Source organism: Branchiostoma belcheri, unplaced genomic scaffold, assembly GCF_001625305.1.
Source record: "Branchiostoma belcheri isolate BF01 breed outbred unplaced genomic scaffold, Haploidv18h27 scaffold75, whole genome shotgun sequence".
Taxonomy (NCBI): Eukaryota; Metazoa; Chordata; class Leptocardii; order Amphioxiformes; family Branchiostomatidae; genus Branchiostoma; species Branchiostoma belcheri.
The window spans coordinates 456,289-475,050 of NW_017804409.1; the positions used below are offsets into that span (position 1 = coordinate 456,289).

An 18,762-nucleotide genomic window follows, 5' to 3' on the forward strand; every position below is an offset into this window, starting at 1 on the left:
CTGTTGCAATTTCAATAAGTCTAATCATTTGGTAGAAAAAGTAACAGAATGCATATTTGCTTATGAACAAACATACTGAAAATCCTAGAAATCTCTAAAAAAAATACACAATTTTTACATTGAGCTTAATCATTTTGCCTTATGCAATACTAGGCTAAATTAGACCTCGTTAATTTGAAAAGATTGAGGCTATTCTGTACGCACATCTCGTACCGCACTTAATGTCTGATACTTCTGGTGCGGGTAATTCTTTTTAGTTGTCAAAACCGTGTATTTGTGACTTCGAGCAAAGCCACAAAGACACCACGTAACAACAAAAGGCGAAGCAACTTACGAAAGGCCAAGTCGGTTAAAAATCTGTTCTATTGTGTAGTGAAACATAAGACGACCATATCAAGTGTAAGAATTTCCATCGCTCTGTTGTGGTATTCAAACTAATGTATGGTATATTGACAGTGCGCCCTGTGGTACAATAAGATCTAGTTTTCGATCTTAAGTTGGCCCTCAAGAGTGACGCACACAAAAGTCCCTACCAATACATCTTCACGGTAACAAAACGCGGCTCCAGTTACAACTGAAGGATCCTGAATTCCTTGAAAATAGAGACATCTCCCTCCTGGGTGGTATACAAAGCCGACAACGTCACCTTGAACCCTAATTACAGAAAGCAAGCCGTGCCCCTACCGTCCGAACCTATTTGTCATTGTCACTGGGAGCCTTTGCCAGGGTCGTGTGTTGTTGTAATGGGGCTAATCCGTTAATTCCACGGTACTGAATGAACGGTTGGTGAAACTAGGGTGACGGATCCGCCTCTATAACCACGTCAGGCCATATCAATTTAATTTGTTGTTTCTCGGATTTTTTCAGAAAATATAGAAAGTCTATTGCAAATTCATGCATGAGGGCTAATTGTAAGAACATGATAACAACAATAAACAGTAAAAAATGATAATAAGTAATGCTAATGATACTTTAGATATACATTTGTAATTATTGTTGGGTTTGATTTCTTTTCCGTGTGCAGTGGAGTATGAAATGGCCGACATTTTGCGAGATATATGAAGTGGGAGGTGTTAATAGAAATGCAGTTTTTGTAGGCTGGGAAGCTAGGGAACATATATGAAGCGACAAGGCGAAAAAAAAAACAGGTCAAGGTACCCCATGATAGCCGGAAATGCTACAATATGAGCCATGAAGTGAACATACAAGGCTGGTTTATAATTAAAACAATAGAACTTTAAATGAAACAAAGTTGCATTGTTACATAGAAAAACTTTCACAACTAGGACGAAAATGACTTCCTTCAACCGTTGGGGCCAAAATATGTATATTGAGGATTTTGCAGTTGACTTAGAACCAAAATTTTTAATTTTTTTTTTTTTGCAAATCAGAAAAAAGGACAGGGTGAATCCGAGAAACACCGAATTAAATTGGTGTGGCCTAAAAGTGACATACAGTCGGGGAATGCCTTCAGACGTGATCACCGCAATGCCAACCGACCTTGGCGGAGAAAGGTCGCTGTCTCTAATGCCTTTGAAATGGATAGCAGGACTTTGAACACGATTACGTAGTAAGACGAACTAATGAGGTTAACCTTTTGTCTGAAAGCATCATAATCCAGAGGATACGTAACGTAAGTCATGCATCGAAATAAGAAATGTAGGGAAAAGAGCAAGAACTTGGAGCAAATAGCGAAGAGGTTCAGTTGGGTACTTTCGTATCGCAAGAGATACTTACATTTGCTGTACTGCAAAACTGCTGTTGGTGAGTTACAAGTAAAATGTAAGCCCCTGTCACACATTCACAAATTTGGCTTCCCAAACACTAGCGAGTGCCCCGCAACCATGGTTAGAAGAAGTTCGGTTACTATTAATTATATTCGGCGGCGCGTTTCAAAATGTTCAAAACGTTCGGGAGTTGGTCGGGAGTTGGTCGGGAGTTGGTCGGGAGTTGGTCGGGGGTTGGTCGGGAGTTGGTCGGGAGGTTCGATCATGTTTGGCTGTTATTCGGCTGTTAGTCAGCAGAACACCTGCCAACCATTCGGGAGTAAGTCAGCAATGTTCGGGGCGTGTTGGGGGTCAAATTTGACTCAACTTTAACTCAGATTCCTTTCCAGCATTTGCCACGATGAACTTGAAAAGCAAATTTAAATACATATTTATTTGTGACAACCCCTACATGCTATACATAGGGATATATAGACTGTATGGATATTAGAAACTCCTCCAAAGATTGTGTAAGTTGATATCTCATACTAGCCACCCACCTCTGTATTAGTTAGGTTAGCCTTATGAAAATGTAATTGATATGTACTTACTTAAGTTAGTAGATGCCATACTTCGTACCATGTACAGCTGTTGCGCAATAAAGTTATTATTATTATTATTTTTACTAAAATTCATTTCGATTCATATAGAAATGTAGGTGTGGTCTAAATCTGGTAATAGTGCTCCCGAACATGGTCCCAGCTAGACAAATGCGCATCGCTACGACTTCCAGGCTTTCAAGAAACGTGGTCGATATTCTCCCCATCTGTTGCACGGCACCCAATATTTCGGACTGTGTTTTTAGTCAGAGTAAGTCCTCAGATTGCGTGTAGGGCCCTTTAGGTGCTCCGGACAAATTGGTCTGCAATTTTCGTCTACAATGTCCCCAGCTTTAATCTTGACCACCGTGTTGACCACATGCCCGGGCAACAAGTCTCATTTGGCTGGAGTAGACTGAGCCGTTAAATTGGCAACCTCGGGTCAATCTGTCTGTCTGTCCGCCTGTCATTTGATGAGATGAAGAGAAGGATGGTAGAGAGAATGTCTTATAATGATCTGACTCAGACCATCCGGCTTTATATGAACTGGAGACAAACGGAAAACTGGGCCCCTGTGTCGCCGCCAAAGGATCACATAATTGTGTCCTAGTTTTACTAGGTTTAAAAGCAATCCCAAGAAGAAGTCGGAGATCTCAGACCTCCATGAAATATTTAGACTCATTCAGCATGGTGTCTCCAAGTCTTGCTCAGTATCGTGCAAATGGACGAAACACCAGTTATGAGCTGTTAAGGAGGTCATGTAATGAAAAACACCTGTTAAAACAGTGATATGCACCCGTGATTAATGACTTTCTCCCTCTGGGACAGACTGAACCGAACCATATCCATTACAACCTGGTCTAAGCGCCAGTCGCATAACACAGATACACACACTGATTGACACATGCCAAAAACAACACCTCTATTTTTCATCTGTATCTGTATAGCCGGTATAACCGCCTTTCGGCGTAACACACCAGCTTCGCAGGCACCGATCGACTTGTTACACCTAACCCTTGAACTTGTAACTCTAGACATTGTTTAAAGCTATCTAATGACAATACCCCTACTGTACTTGGGGACAATGAGTTCCACTCTGCAATAGCTTTAGGAAAGAATGAATTCTTGAACACCCCAATCCTTGGTTGATAACTCTGGTACTTGAAGGCATGGCTATTTCTTGTTCTCTTCTGGGCTGGTATTAGGTACTTAGTAGTTTGGATTGCATATTTCCTCGTGGAGGTAATAAACATATTCAAATGTCCACATCAGTTGAATTCCATTGGCACATGTGAACCCAAAATTACAAAACAGCAATAGACTCAATCTATGTTCATCAACTACTACGCACGTCAATGAACTTCTCGTGGTTAGCAGACTGTATTGCTCCTACGCACCGCAATAGGCCTTTGTTTCCATATAGTATATTGATTTTTTTTTACTATTTGACTTTATTATTGACATAGCAATAATAATAATTGAATATTAAATGAAAAAAAGATGAAGTAAAAAAAATACACTCCTGGATTTGAACCCCCACCTTACACTTTGTAAGTTACTAGTATTATGGCAGGCTGCGTACCGATTGAGCTATGTTTAGGTGCAGAGAAACCTTCGCCTATCTTTAGTATAGACTTTAAAGCTTAGAACTTACATGTAAATTCTAATAACTAAAAAATATGACTTAAAGATTGCAAGCTATACAAAACATGTACCTTATGTGACATGTTTTCACCAAATCCAAGCTAAGGCACTCTATTTCCTAATACTTCTATGTTACAAGTATGCACATGTGTTCCTTTGGTAAATAATTAAAGCAATCAAGTTAACATCCAATCAGGAGCCCCATCTATAATCAGACACACCTGACACCTGTCCATGCATGCCAATGCCCAAATATGGTCATAGCCCAAATTCCTTCACTATTACTCACACCCCAACACTATACAGTGCATTAAAAACAGTACAAAAGACCCAAATTGTTCAATTTTAAAGGGGTGTATGCCATAATTTATAATTAATTGTTGTTGGTAGATATATAAAGCATACCCACACCGATAATAAGAAGTAAACAAAGCTATAATAATAAGTAAACAAACACACAATTTCATACCTTACTCTGACACCATGTCTGTTTTTTCCTGCCGCAGGATCGTCGTGCGTTTACGACAGCGTGACGATTTACGACGGTGCAGACGACAAGGCCCCGCTGCTCGGCCGGTTTTGCGGCAGTAATGTCCCACAATCCATCACGTCGTCCACCAACCAGCTCTTCATCCGGTTTAAAACCGACAACGCTTTTCCAGGGGACGGCTTCTATGCCTTCTACAACAGTTCAGGTAATGATAATCATTGTTTAGGCCACAGCAAGTAAATTTTATGGATGATATCCTCCGCAGACTCCAAATCTAATGCGAGCGGGGAAAAAACAAGGCGGGCCGAATGACTCAATCATTGTAAAAATGGTTTTGAATCAGTGGGAACATCACATATACACAGCCAACATCACATATCACTGCATCAAAGTAAGAAACAAAACATTAAATTAGAGCCTTTTCTCACGTCATTGTTATCTGCCACCCACCTTCTGGTATGGTAACGGACATCTTTGCCCATTTTTGGCATGATGACCACTGTCAGAAGGCAACAAAGTCTCTTTTTTCCCCAAAAAAATCAGGCGAGAATTAATGCGCGCGCTGTTGTCATCCATAAAAATTATTTGCATGCTATGGCCTTACTTTGAAATTCGCAGAAGGAGAAGAGTTTTTCCTCAGTTTCTTCTTCTCCCTCTTCTTTCTCTTCTTCTTCTCGAAACAAATAAAGTCAATGACCTGGATCAGATGTCTGACACCATGGTAACTTGTAGTGTAGCAACACCCTGTGGTGTTGGGTTACATTATGTAGCAGGACAGAGTTGGAGAGGCTGAATACCATACGCATGAATGCATTTAACTTTGAGTAACGAAGGGGCAGTAGTTTGCTGGGCTAGACCGGGTGAAGGTAAGCATTATGCATCTGCGTTGTACCGGCAACTACTTCCAAAGCAAAAAAAGTACCTTCCCCTTTCGTGCAAGACACCAATGAACATGTCAAAATAAAGGGTATGCTGTATGTGGTTTGGCGTTCTCCACAATTGGATGCCATCGTGTATTAAAGAAACTCCAGATAAATGCCTCCCTGAGATGAATACCGCTTGCAATCAATTTGAACTTGCCACATCAGAAGCGCTGCCCTTCCAGCTTCCAAAGGTCGTGGATTGTATTTGGAATGTTTGGTAATTCATTCATTGACATTGGAGGGGAAGCGACGCAGGGAAAAATACGTTTACTTCGATTCGACCATATCTACGTCGATTTTGAGTCTGTACTTCTAATATGATATAATAAGATACTTCAGTGTCTCAAAAGTGGGAGATCAAGAAAGTTATTTCTTGAAGAAATCATAAACGCAACAGCAAATCTACCTGACAAGGAGAACTTATATTCATCAACGCACATAATTGAAACATATATTAGGCCACAGCAAGTAAATTTTATGGATGACGTCCTCTGCAGACTCCAAGTCTAATGTGAGCGGGCGAAAAAAGAACAAGGCGGGCCGAAAAAAAACAAGGTTCCTACATCTTAAAATCTTGACTCAATCATTGTACAAATGGTTTTGATTCAGTGGGAACATCACATATACACAACCAGCATCACATATCACTGCATCAAAGTAAGAAACAAAACATTAAATCAGAGCCTTTTCTTGTCTCCTCTCTTCATAGTTATCTGCCATCCACCTCCCGGCACCTAAGGATGTAGAATGGATCTAAGAATGCATTGGATGGCAGCATCAATAAAGGGCAAGGACAGCCTTAAGACTACTACTTTACACAGATATTTACTGTCACAACAATATTTTGAGTATATCTAATGGAACAAATATATCGTTGTCATTTTCTGTGTAAAGTTGGCTTAAGGCTGTCCTTTTTACTGATGCTGTCATGCAATGCATTTCCTGATCCTAACAACCATTCTAAATCCTTTGAGAGCTACGGCTATCTTTGCAGCTATCCTTGTGACTCGCCCCAGCTTACAAAGTTTGATTTTTAAGCTTTACTGTCAAAACAATATTTTGAATATATTTAATGGAATAAATATATCGTTGTCATTTTCTGTGTAAAGTGGCCTTAAGGCTGTCCTTTTCACTGACGCTGTCATGCAATGCATTTCTTGATCCTAAGAACCATTCTAAATCCTTTGAGAGCAACGACTATCTTTGCAGCTATCCTTGTGACTCGCCCTAGATTACCAAATTTGATTTTCAAGCTTTACTGTCACAACAATATTTTGAATACATATAATGAAACAAATATATCATTTTCTGTGTAAAGTGGCCTTAAGGCTGTCCTTTTTACCGACGCTGCCATGCAATGCATTTCTTGATCCTAAGAACCATTCTAAATCCTTTGAGAGCCACGACTATCTTTGCAGCTATCCTTGTGACTCGCCCCAGATTACAAAGTTTGATTTTTAAGCTTGGAGAAAGCCGCCTTTATTGAAATGTGAAAACTGTCGTATCGTAGTGACATTCACAGGCGGGTGTTTGATTCCCCAGTGCGTGGAGAATTACTTAATGCCTGACGGTGCAGGGAAAAGGTCATCGCTGGTTATCATATTGCCATCGCTCGCCGAGTTAACTGTTATCTTTAGGGCTGAAGCCGGATAGCGTGGGACTTAATGTCTTATTTTAGCTAAATTATTGTAAAAGCCATTCAATGTCGTGTACGCTGTTCCTATGTACCAACATGAATATTAAATAACCGGGTTTGATTTATAATGACTATTCGTCTACAAATATTTTTTTTTTTTGGTTCAACGAATTTAGATATTTACAATAATGGATTATATTAAAATATAATCCATTATTGTAAATATCTAAATTCCTTGAACCAAAATGATATCATATTAATCTGTAGATTCCGACATGATTGTAATTTGTATTTCCCCACTATTAATTAATGATTTATATTGTAAACAAACATCATAATTCAGCCATGTATGTCAAGGCTGCGAGATATGTTGTTGTTGATACGTTGATACAAGTAAACCAATAAATAAATAAATAAATAAATAAATAAATAAATAAATAATAGAATTTCCGTAAATGCATATGTTATGTTATATATGGAAACTAACTGGATACTTGTCAACCAATCTTTCAAAGTTTCTAAAATAATGAGAAAGATATCCTCTATACCTGTGTACAAGTTTACCAGCTTTAGGCATTTAGATCAGAACACAATTTAGAACAGATGGCGGTGAACGTTTGATTTGAAAGCCTGTAGATTGTAGGTTAGTGGGAAACACTTGTCAGGGAGGGAATTCCAAAGCTTGGCCGTACGGGGAAAGAAACTGTCACTGTAAAAAGATTTCGAACAAGGAATTTGGACGGTGAAATTGTGTGAGCTAGTGGAGAACCTAGTAGGACGCTCTGAGTGGTGGAACTAGTTGAATTAGTTGAGTTAGAATTACTTGGTGTGTTCAGTGTAAGTTTGAGTGAGTTGCATCTTTTTTGTGTGTTGCAGAGAGACCATCCAAAGGTTCTGGGGCTAACCCGCAGCCGGTCCCGAAAGTCCTGACTGATCCTACGGGCATCATTAACACTGACGACCTGACGTCATCAGGCCGCAGACGGGATCCCATCCTGTCTCTCTGGTCCATCCGCTCCAAGATCGGAACCCAGCTGACTCTCAACTGGGAGGCGAGATTCAACGCGATTCGGAGTGACGGGAACGGATACTTCAAGGTATTTTTTTCTGAGCAACATGTTGTTTTTTTAAAGTGCTCATGACACCAAAATAAGTCTGTAAAATACATACAAATATCGGAAGTGTACATACAATATAGTCACTTGAAGATTGTTCCAATCATGATGACTGAGAAACTGAGCTTGTACAGCCTTCTAAAAGTGGGTTTTTTGAGACTCTCCAGCAAGCTTCCCAATCAGTTTCTTGCCCAATAGCAATAGTATCAATAAAGTTACTGTTGTAGTCTTTGAATAACTGTTACCTATTTACCGTACTAATGGACAATATTTTTGCTGAACACTTAGAAAGAAATATCGTTAGGAAGTGAACTCGTAACAGTTTGGTCTTGTGCAAAGTACAGTACTTAGAATTATACTCCTTGTATGGTGCAGGAACGTAACATTGTTTTATTTATCAGAGCAACATGTTTAAAAGCATCCAGTGCAATTTCAGGCAGCAGAACTGGAAATATTATGAATAAGGCAATCTGTATGATATTGACACATACTGCCCCACGTACATTAGCACATTTGTATCAGTATTGCATATTTTGGGCGTTTTGGGGATGACGTGCAATACATCACGAATTCCTTTGCCATTACAAATTGCATTTGTTATAGTAATTAATTCCTACTTGCCAAAGTACTTATTCCATGCTCTATCCCCTTCCTTCTAGTTTTTTTTATTACGACTTGTCAAGCAGCACGGTTTCTAGTTTCAGAATCTTCTGTACTAACAGAATTCAGTATCATTTCCATCCCTACAAATTAAATTAATACATCTGGATATATTTTAGAAATTCTATTCATAAACAGTTTCAATTTATTTTACTGACGAGAGACGTCGAATGGTGTCTGAAACGTTTGGATGTATAAAATGTATTCAAAGGTATGCAATTCATCGAAGCATATCTATATTTTCTGGATGTCTAAGCTTCACAAACGCATCCCTACAGTAGTTCTTTTCACATACATTCACGACATTGAAGAAGTCACAAGTTGGTTTTGAGTAAAAATCCTGCTAACAAAATAAGCTAGATCATCGGCGCTTTTTTCTGGTAAACCCCATTCCCTTTTCCGTCAAATGACTTGTACTCCACAGCAAGGAATTCAATCATCCACGCATACACGGATACATACATCTTCTAATAAAACGTCAAGGTGCATCGAGGCCTGTGACTTTCACGGTTAAAGTACTTCATTTTTGTAGGAAACGAGGTAACGTTAAACCAAGCGGAGAAAGCTTTTGAAAGGACTACTTCGGTACAAATCCCACACCGGCTTGTTATCAGTTTTTGAGAGACGTTTGGGATTGTTAGATGTCAAAGGTTATAGATCCGTGGACGTGGGGGAGTAGCCTCGACGTCAATAACCTCATTACAGCCAGCGAGTTCGCAAGCGCCAGTAGACCAACGGCGTGCATTTTGGTAGTCTGCAAGATGCTATTGTTTCCGCATTTAATGCCCACGGGCAAGACGGCTTGGCGCCGTACAGAAAGTGGTTTTGAAACAGGTGAATTCCAACTCTAGCGGTGCATATGTTAGTTAGTGATGCCTCGGCAGAGCTGGTGAAGATTGTACCAACCATATAGAGGGAAGGTTATGCCCTGGACTTCACGTTACCACATTCACTTAACCTCTTGGAGACCTCAGTAATGTACGGACAGAAACACACACACTGGCGTTGTAAGCTGTTGAAGAATACGAATTATTAAGTCAGCCATGTTGCGTCCAAGAACAAACAGTAACAGCCTTCAACGACTACCAGTCATTAGGTAGTCAATAAAACCTGTTGAAATTGTATGGCCGTTTTATGTTGGCATTACCGGATGGGAATTTGAATGGGTCATTTCAATGATGTATCATAGATCTATTTAAGACTTCCTCGTCATTCCATATACTAGTATTCTTTCTCGCAGCTACACATTGTTCGTTTGTTCTCATTCTGATTCTTCTGTGACAATAACCGATTTGGCAAAGATATGCTTTTCATCCACTTTGTTCTGTTGCATGCTATGGTCTAGTCACTGTACAGGTTTTTTTCAACCATCTTCACTGTTTTCTATTCTACCCAAGACCAGATATCTACCTAAAAGCTATATTATGTAACAGTAGGTCGAGATAAAATTGAACTTTTCTGGTGACATCTTTTTTAAGTTGAATAAACCCTACTGCAATTTGCAAATAAGTGCCATTCAGGAACTGGAGGTGCCAAAATATAACACAATGGGAGTGTGTTTAAAAGCTGGAAACACAGCTGTCAACCATGTTTGTTTACATTCTGGTAGTTTGTGGTGGCACCACAAACTGAGTGTGCCTTGTGTTGGCTATTTTCGCGCCTACTATAAATGTCAGAAATGTGAGATAATTGCACAAATATGTTGAAAGGTGGAAGTGAATTACAATACAGCAATATGTTTTCAATTAAATATGTTAATTTTTTGTGCTTGTTAAAAATTGGAAAAATTGTTAGAAATTAGGAATTGATGTAGCCTGAGTGTCAGCCTTGTTAGCTTTCGTCCGCTACCCAAGGTCCGCTTGTTGGCGGGGAGCGGACCTTGGGTAGCGGACGAAAGCTAACAAGGCTGACACTCAGGCTAGAATTGATGAGCATTGTTGACGTATAGTTGCAAAGGTTTTTCGAGAGTCATTTAATGCGGCTATGTAATTCTGTATAATGACATTATCTTTGAATACATCAAGTACATAAGCTATCACTGTATCCAATCGGTATCATGCTGTGATTGAGGCGAATAACCCGATAGATAAAGGAACACAATGTCAAGGGTATATGGTCGTCAAGGCGCCCAAAAGTCTACCGGTAACTTTACTCTGCCCCAAAGTCGATTTGTGGTGCTCCGAAAACTTTGAATGTTTTCATCAGTTAAAAGTGTAGTTTTTAATTCTACAGTTGTCTGCAAATATTATTGATCTATTTGTGAATATCTACTTTTTTATTTATTTGCAGAAATAAAATCATTAATAAAAAATAAAAAAACAAAGAAATAAACACAGTATGCGGAAGGAGGAAAGAAGCCTGTAAGGCTTGTACAATGTCCTCCTCTAAACATAATAAATATTTATCATGAGGCTAATAAATAATAACTAATGATAATCTAGGTGTATAAACTAAAATAATATGTACAAGGGTATAGTAGCACAACAAGGAAATTTGAAGTATTCACAGATTCCAAATGTCACCCCGTTCTCATCAATCAAAGTTTATGTGTTATTTCATTTTGTGCATGACCGGTAAAGTGCAAGTCAATGAGGCAAGCTAGCTATCTTTATCGCAAGTTTCCCCTTTCTGTGGGCCACCTACTGTAACCTGGAACTTCCAACTCGGCTGAGTTTTCCACTGTGCGGAAAGCCCCCGAGTCACAATATCTCACACGGCATAGAACAGGGTAATGATTGTGAAATGACACCGCGGGCTAAAATAGAGCCTCGCGAGACATGCATAATCTACAGAAAATCTCCCGCAGAACTTTGCTGCCTGTTTCTAAAGAATAATTATAGAACATCATTCAGGGATGTCAGAGACCACGCCTGTCAAGATACCTTTTATCGTCATCCTCACGTCATTAAGCATGCACGCTACGCGACGCTGAGAGAAGATACGGACGATTCGCCGACCTCGGCGTAATTACGTAGATAGTAGATATCACCTTCACTATAATTGAGACTCACCGCAACCTACAATCATGTCCGTGATGATAATACATGAAAGGCTGCAGCCTCCGTGAGTGCTTGTAGGCACGAATGTTGAAGAGTCTCGAGAGTGGAGCACCACATTCATGATAACTCCAGCATTTCTTTGAAGCCCGATCGCACACGAATGGTACCCAGAGGCTTGTAAAAAATGCCGTGCTTCAATTTTCTAGTGTCTAGACATCATCAGGGTTTGAAACTTGACTCTGAGACTTTTAATTTTGAAGTCTAGCTACTCTGCCAAATGGGCATTCGCTCATCTGAAAAGACGTCGATGACCATGCAAACTTGATCAAGATCTGATCAATTTCGTGGATCGGGGAATTGGCTGTCCGACCTACGCCGACCCGAAACTTCACTTTAATGAATGACAGATAGTTAATTAATTGGGGTTCTTCCATCATCATGGCTACGGGACTTCGATCGCTCTACTTTGCGAATACTTAAACTAGAGGTGAGGAGGACAAGGCAAAGAGTAAAAATTCCTAGAACTCTTACATTGGAATTATAAGAGGGCCCATTTGCACAGAAACAAAAAAAGTACCAACCACGCTTAATTATTGACCAATGTGTGAATGGCAAGCATACTTTTCGGTTTTAGTCAATGAGGCTTCAATGAGGCTTCTTTGCTTCTTTTACTCATTTTAAACTGTGATACAATCTTCGAAGCATACATCTGTTTCATATTTTGCTTGATGCTGGAACTGGTATTTGCCATTCTATGGTCTGCTGCAGAATACTTTACCAACAAAGCATGTAATTATGAGTTGTTACAATGACATTAAATAAATAAATTATATTCATAATCAGAGCTAATTAAAATTTGCCATATTTTACCTCCTACTGAATATGAAAATGGTTATAAATACCCAAAGCAGTGAGCTATATACAGTCGTGACTTCTCTTTTGGGATGTAAGCCAAATTGTTTTACAAGCTAATTGTTCAATGATTCAATGTTTAGGTACGTATATATTGCAGTGTTTCCCAATTGAATTATATCGTGTCGTATCATTGCATTAGCATTGTACTATGAAAAGAGTTGTGTGCGATAGCTTTTTTTTACTATTCTTGTATAAAGAATTAACTTGTGTTTATGTGAAACTTCAATGACACCAATGTCTTCTACAGAATGACCGAGTAATGCAATTAGTTTGGTATCATTCATTCAAAACGGCGAGGGAAATAAAATTCTACACTTGGCACTCTTTCTTATTTCCCCTCTAAGAAAAGTGTTTGTAAAGACCTTTCGTTTGATTGAATTTTTATCATCTTCGCGTGTACTCAATAAATTTCAATTTTATGGGATAAAGCATGCCTTGTGGGAATATGTGACATTTCCATCGTGTTGCTTCAAAAGGGAGTCACTTTGGAGACCGGTGTCTCCCAGTCGTTCTAATGCACAACCTTGGGGGAAATATCAAGACTTTGTAATGTATGAACCCATGTGTACCGTTGATATAGTGCTGTAATCTTAAAGTCACACAACAGTTATAGTACAACAACAGCCACATTTACGTGTGATTTATGACCAAACATCAAATATCAAACACCAATTCCGTCAACAATTGCTCTTTCTCTATATAAGCCAAGTCACCGTCTTTTTACCCAAAATTTAAAGGGGCAACATGTAACATTTTTCTCAAAAATTAAACATTTTAAAATGTGACTTTTCTACATATTTGTACACTTATCTCACATCTGTGACATTTATAATTATTGCTAAGACAGTCCAGGCACACAAACTACTAGAATGTGGACAAATATGGCTGACAGCTGTGTTTCAAGATTTTAAACACACTCTAGTTATATATAAGGCGTCATATATGGCACCTCCACTTCTTGTATGGCACTTGTTTACAATGGAGATGGTTGATTCAACTTACTTTGTAAGAAAAATGACCAGAAAATTTACTTTAAGTATTGTCCCAATGTTACATATTGCAGCTTTAAAACTCTTTTATACTTACATTATATTTGATTATGGTGTAAGAATTAAACTTACATACTTCATAATCGTAAAGAGCAGTTACTCAAGCAATTGGATATGGTTTTGGAATCCAGTTGCTTGAGTAACTGCTTTTTTGGCGTATCTTATTACCTGGATGTCTAACCTTCATCGACGCTTTATAATTGAAGTTTGTCGCATCTGAAGGCGGTGTAAGAATCAAAGATTTCGCTAAGATTGTATAATTTCTTTTGCCTAGGTCTACGATGGACCCTCTGACACCTCTGCATCCGTCCAGGAACTCTTCTTCGATAGAGGCACGAAAGGCCAATCCACCAGCGGCACCATACTGTCCACCGGCCACCATCTTTATATTGCGTACTACGTCAGCAGCCCCAGAACTGCTAACGTCACAGTAATCGCCAGTTACGCTGCAACAGGCAAGTATTCACCAGTTTCCCGTCCCCAGAATGCAATGCGAAAATAGGGGGTAGCCCTCATTTGCATAGGACTGGAAGGCATCGGAATGATCCTGTTGACGTTAAACAGCTTGCTTTTCACTGTGTTTTGAGGTGTTTGGGACATTTTATGCTCAACATTAATTAAATTACTATGGGCCGAATCTGACAACAAATAGAAAATGAAGTTTTTGTGTTCTTTTCAACATGGAACATGTGGTTTGTAACATTACAGCATCAGTATAGCGTTACCACTATAACGTTACAAATCACATATTCCAAAAAATTCATTCTATTTGTTTTCAGATTCAACCCATAGTAAATTAATTAATGTTGAGCATAAAATGCCCCGCCACCTCAAAACACAGTGAAAAGCAAGCTGTTTAACGTCACCAGGATCATTCCGATGCCTTCCAGTTTTATGCAAATGAGGGTTACCACCGTAATTTCGCATTGCATTATGGGGATGGGAAACTGGTGAATGGTGATGGCATCCCTGTACACTCCAACATATTCCCCCAACTTCACCATACACATATGTACGTACTTGAAGTTGTTCAACCTTACAATCATTAGTTATTAATGTGTTTTATGATGGATGTTTCTATTGTCTGCCATATGTATTCATTGGTATTGCCCAAGGGTTTGACATAGTGGTGGCGTAAGCTATCATCTCTCAAAGATTGTCAAGCAAATATGACTTCTGCGGTCTTGAGTATAATACTTACTGAAATCCATCTGAAGAAAAAAAACGCTGATTATCACATTGCAATTTTCTCAAAGGGTTGCCTTTGTTACAAAATAATACTGGATCATTTTACTTGAGAGTTACGTCCTATCGAACATGGCAACCATGAATAGAACCGGACAAAGCGTATTCTGACCCTATTTACCATTTCTGTTCAATAAATTTCGGTATTGATCGGAGGTTTTCCAGAGGGGAGTTCGGGGGCAAATGTTATCAGGTCCAGTAGAATAAGTTTTATCCGCTGTGGAATCCTTTGTTTCTCATGCGTTAATTCCAAGCCTTTCATCTGTATTACTTTGGGAAGCTATGTGAAGAGGTCAGGTCACGCTGCCATACGTCCAGGTGAAATATCTCCCCAGTTAATCGTATGTGCTGCCGGCTGCCGTTTTTACTACGGTAATACAATTGGAGCTCATCGATTGTTCCATACCTCAACGGTGGAAGCTTTGAACAACTTCAATTCCATTCGGTGTCTACGCCCCCCCCCCCCTTCCGCTGCTTTCTTGATCAGTTTTGGGCAAGTTCATAGCTATAGACACTTGCCTAAAGCATAGGACTCTCAAAAGGGGCCGAATATGTAATGACAAATGGTAGAGTGTCTCAGTCGAATGTGTAACTGGTTAACATTAATTTTATCGTTGATGAACAACTTCATCCCAGTTTTTATCTTGCAATTCGTGCATGATTCCTTCCTAGTTCATTCAATAGCCCTTCACGTGGATTCAGCACATGCTTGACAATATCATTCTAAGTGAAGGCTGTTCATACTTCTCGCTTAGGTCCCTGTTCCACATTCACGAATTTGACCTCCCAAATATTAGCCGAATGACCCTACCCCCAACCATGGTTGGGAGTTGGTCGGGAGCAAGGTCTAGCTGGGTCGGCTAGTGTACGGCTGTAGTGCTGGCCGCATGTTTCAAATGTAAACAGTTAGTAGAAATTCTTAGATCAGTGACTGTAGATTACTGTAGATTGTAAGGTAGATTACGTACCTCCAAATTTTCGGTGTCGACTGTACACCTTGATCACGGAAATTTGGAGGTACAGTATGTACGTAATCTACCTTTAAGTTACAAAAATACAGTCACTGATCGAAGAATTTCTACTAACTCTTAATTCTACGTGACTGATGAACCTCTTCAATGATATTCAAATGCAAAACATTTAAAACATTCCTGTGTTAGGCAGTAGGTCGGGGCTCGGCTGGCATTCAAATGTGATTCAAATTTAACTCAAATTCGATTCGACTCGTACGTAGGCGTAGCCTAAATCTGGTCGACTGGTCCTAAATGTGTGATAGGGGCTTTTATTTACACCAGAAGTCCAACTACTTATCAAGTGTTCTTGCACTGAAAGGTTGCCATACTAAAGCAAAAACGAACAGCGACACTTCATCACAAGAATTGGCATCGATCTATGGGGAAATGAAGAGTTTATCTAACACAGTGTCAAACCCTGTGATTGAAACTAGTACAAGTAATTGAATTTACACAAATATGACTATATCAAAATGCATAACAGTGACTCTTGACATTTCACGGCGACGCAACTAGTATAAATTTAGCTGCAAGAATGTCAAGATATTGACTTTAGATTAAGTTTCTTATGTCGCTCTAACATCATACACGTTCATTTCCTTGTTATATAGTGACACCGAATATTAGTAATGCGGTAAACATAGACTCTAGATATGTTTTCAATACAGTGTATAAAATGTTACACAGAAAAAGTATAAATTTAGCAACTAGTATAAATTTAGCGCCAAGCTTAAGAATGTCAAGATATTGACTTTAGATTAAGCTTCTTATGTCGCTGTAACATCATACATGTTCATTTCCTTGTTATATAGTGACACCGAATTTTAGAAATGCGGTAAACATAGAGACTCTAGATATGTTTTTAACAGCAGTGTATAAAATGTTACACAGAAAAAGTATAAATTTAGCAACTAGTATAAATTTAGCGCCAAGAATGTCAAGATATTGACTTTAGATTAAGTTTCTTATGTCGCTCTAACATCATACATGTTTATTTCCTAGTTATATAGTGACATCGAATATTAGCAATGCGGTAAACATAGATAGACCCTAGATATTTTTTCACAGCAGTGTATAAAATGTTACACAGAAAAAACACTCAACGACGTGTTTTTGTAGCAGCGACATTAAGTAGGCCCTTAGCATGGATATCCAATTACAGAAATTACCAAGTAGTGGAGAGGTCGTTCAATGGTCTCCATTTGAGAGTTCAGTTATTCTGGGTGAAGTGTATGGCACCTCTAGCGGTCGTGCAATCGCCCTGAGGAGAATATATGATAGACCCGGGCCTTTCAGGCACATTTTACCCTTGATAGATGGTTTCACTACATCTGGGTCCATTTCGGGTTGATTCCCATGGGTGATTTTCAAATTAAACTCTTGAGTAAGGAAACTGCTTGCATATTTATTTCATGAAACACTGTTTCGTAGGCTAGCCTGCCTGATCAATCTATCACGAATGCGTTTGAAAGCATCATACATTTTCTTTTGAAGTCTGGTGCATCTAGTATGATGTTTTTTGCTTGGGGCGTACAAACATAGTATGCCTTGAAAGTACAAACCATCATCAGAATTCAAATTTATATTGAGTCGGAAGGACAATTTTATTTTAGGACAATTTTGTAATTATATATAAGGTGAGGAATATAAAATAAATTGATAGTGATAGTTGATAATAAGTATACATTGTCTAGAAAAAAATCACAAACTGCAAAGTATCGGATTTTTAAAAACGTATTTTTCTCTTATCAACTTGACGACGCAAGATCTATTTTTTTTTCAGATATGACTCCTAAGATATCTGGCTGCTATTCGCCGCAGGATTTCTCCGTGCGTCGGCTGAGAGGCCAGTTCTCCGCGCGGAATGATACCGACCAGCTCACCAGTAAGTGACGTATATACGTAGGGCATTATGGCCAGTACACACATACACACACACACACACACACACACACACACACACACACACACACACAAACCACAGGGAAACTGATTCTCACTAATATATAACCATCAAGTTCGTAGTTCACCACATCTTACAGCCAACAATTTGTAGTCATTTGTAGTTAGCATAACGTCAGAACGCCTTTATGGATTGTGATGATATTTGGTATGCTGGTAGGTCTTAGGAAGCCAAAGGTCAAGGTCAAATATGGGCCTCCTGGTGGCTGACCTTGGTACTAAAGCAGAACTTCCGGGAAAACAGATGTGCGGGGTAGAGGCAGCGCCTTCCTGGTTTGATTAATGAGGTTCTCCCTCTGGAATAGTCTACATGACCATAAAGGTGCTACTGTGTTTTTGAAACCAAAAACCTGTGTTATTTTGCTCTGTACTGTAGTTTACTGTGTAAAAACATTTAGAAAAACTCATATATTTCATGGAGGTATGAGATCTCCGAATTGTTGTTGGTATAGAATTGTGTTTCAAAATCTTTCGAATTGCACAGTAAGTAATATCACCAACTATACTGTACCGAGATTGAGACATCATGTGACAGGTGATCCTTGAGACTAATAAAAAACTCCCAGAATTGCCCGAGGCGGTTGATCTGAGTGCGCTGCTCTTTCCTTTGTTATATGAGGCACAGCTTGATTCATATTTATAATCGGGAACATCTTGCTGATGCGGATGATTTATTGAAACTTGGCCGCAGGAAAAGTGCAAGGAGAGCAAGTATGGTATTCAGTCTCACTACTGGGATTAATATTGTGACTCCGTGCTTACCCCTCGAGCTATCTTTTCATCAGCGGTTCAGATTGATTGGGTCT

The 18,762-nt window shown here is 39.2% G+C and overlaps 1 protein-coding gene across 1 annotated transcript in view; it reads left to right on the forward strand.

The window, feature by feature from the left end:
• The window catches only part of LOC109485366, an 81,392-nt gene that overhangs the window by 27,221 nt on the left and 35,409 nt on the right, over positions 1–18,762 (forward strand). The window contains exons 2-5 of the mRNA XM_019788924.1: positions 4,456–4,644; positions 7,875–8,095; positions 14,011–14,191; positions 17,778–17,879. Coding sequence (XP_019644483.1) covers positions 4,456–4,644; positions 7,875–8,095; positions 14,011–14,191; positions 17,778–17,879 — 693 coding nt within the window. The remainder of the gene's footprint in view (positions 1–4,455; positions 4,645–7,874; positions 8,096–14,010; positions 14,192–17,777; positions 17,880–18,762) is intronic.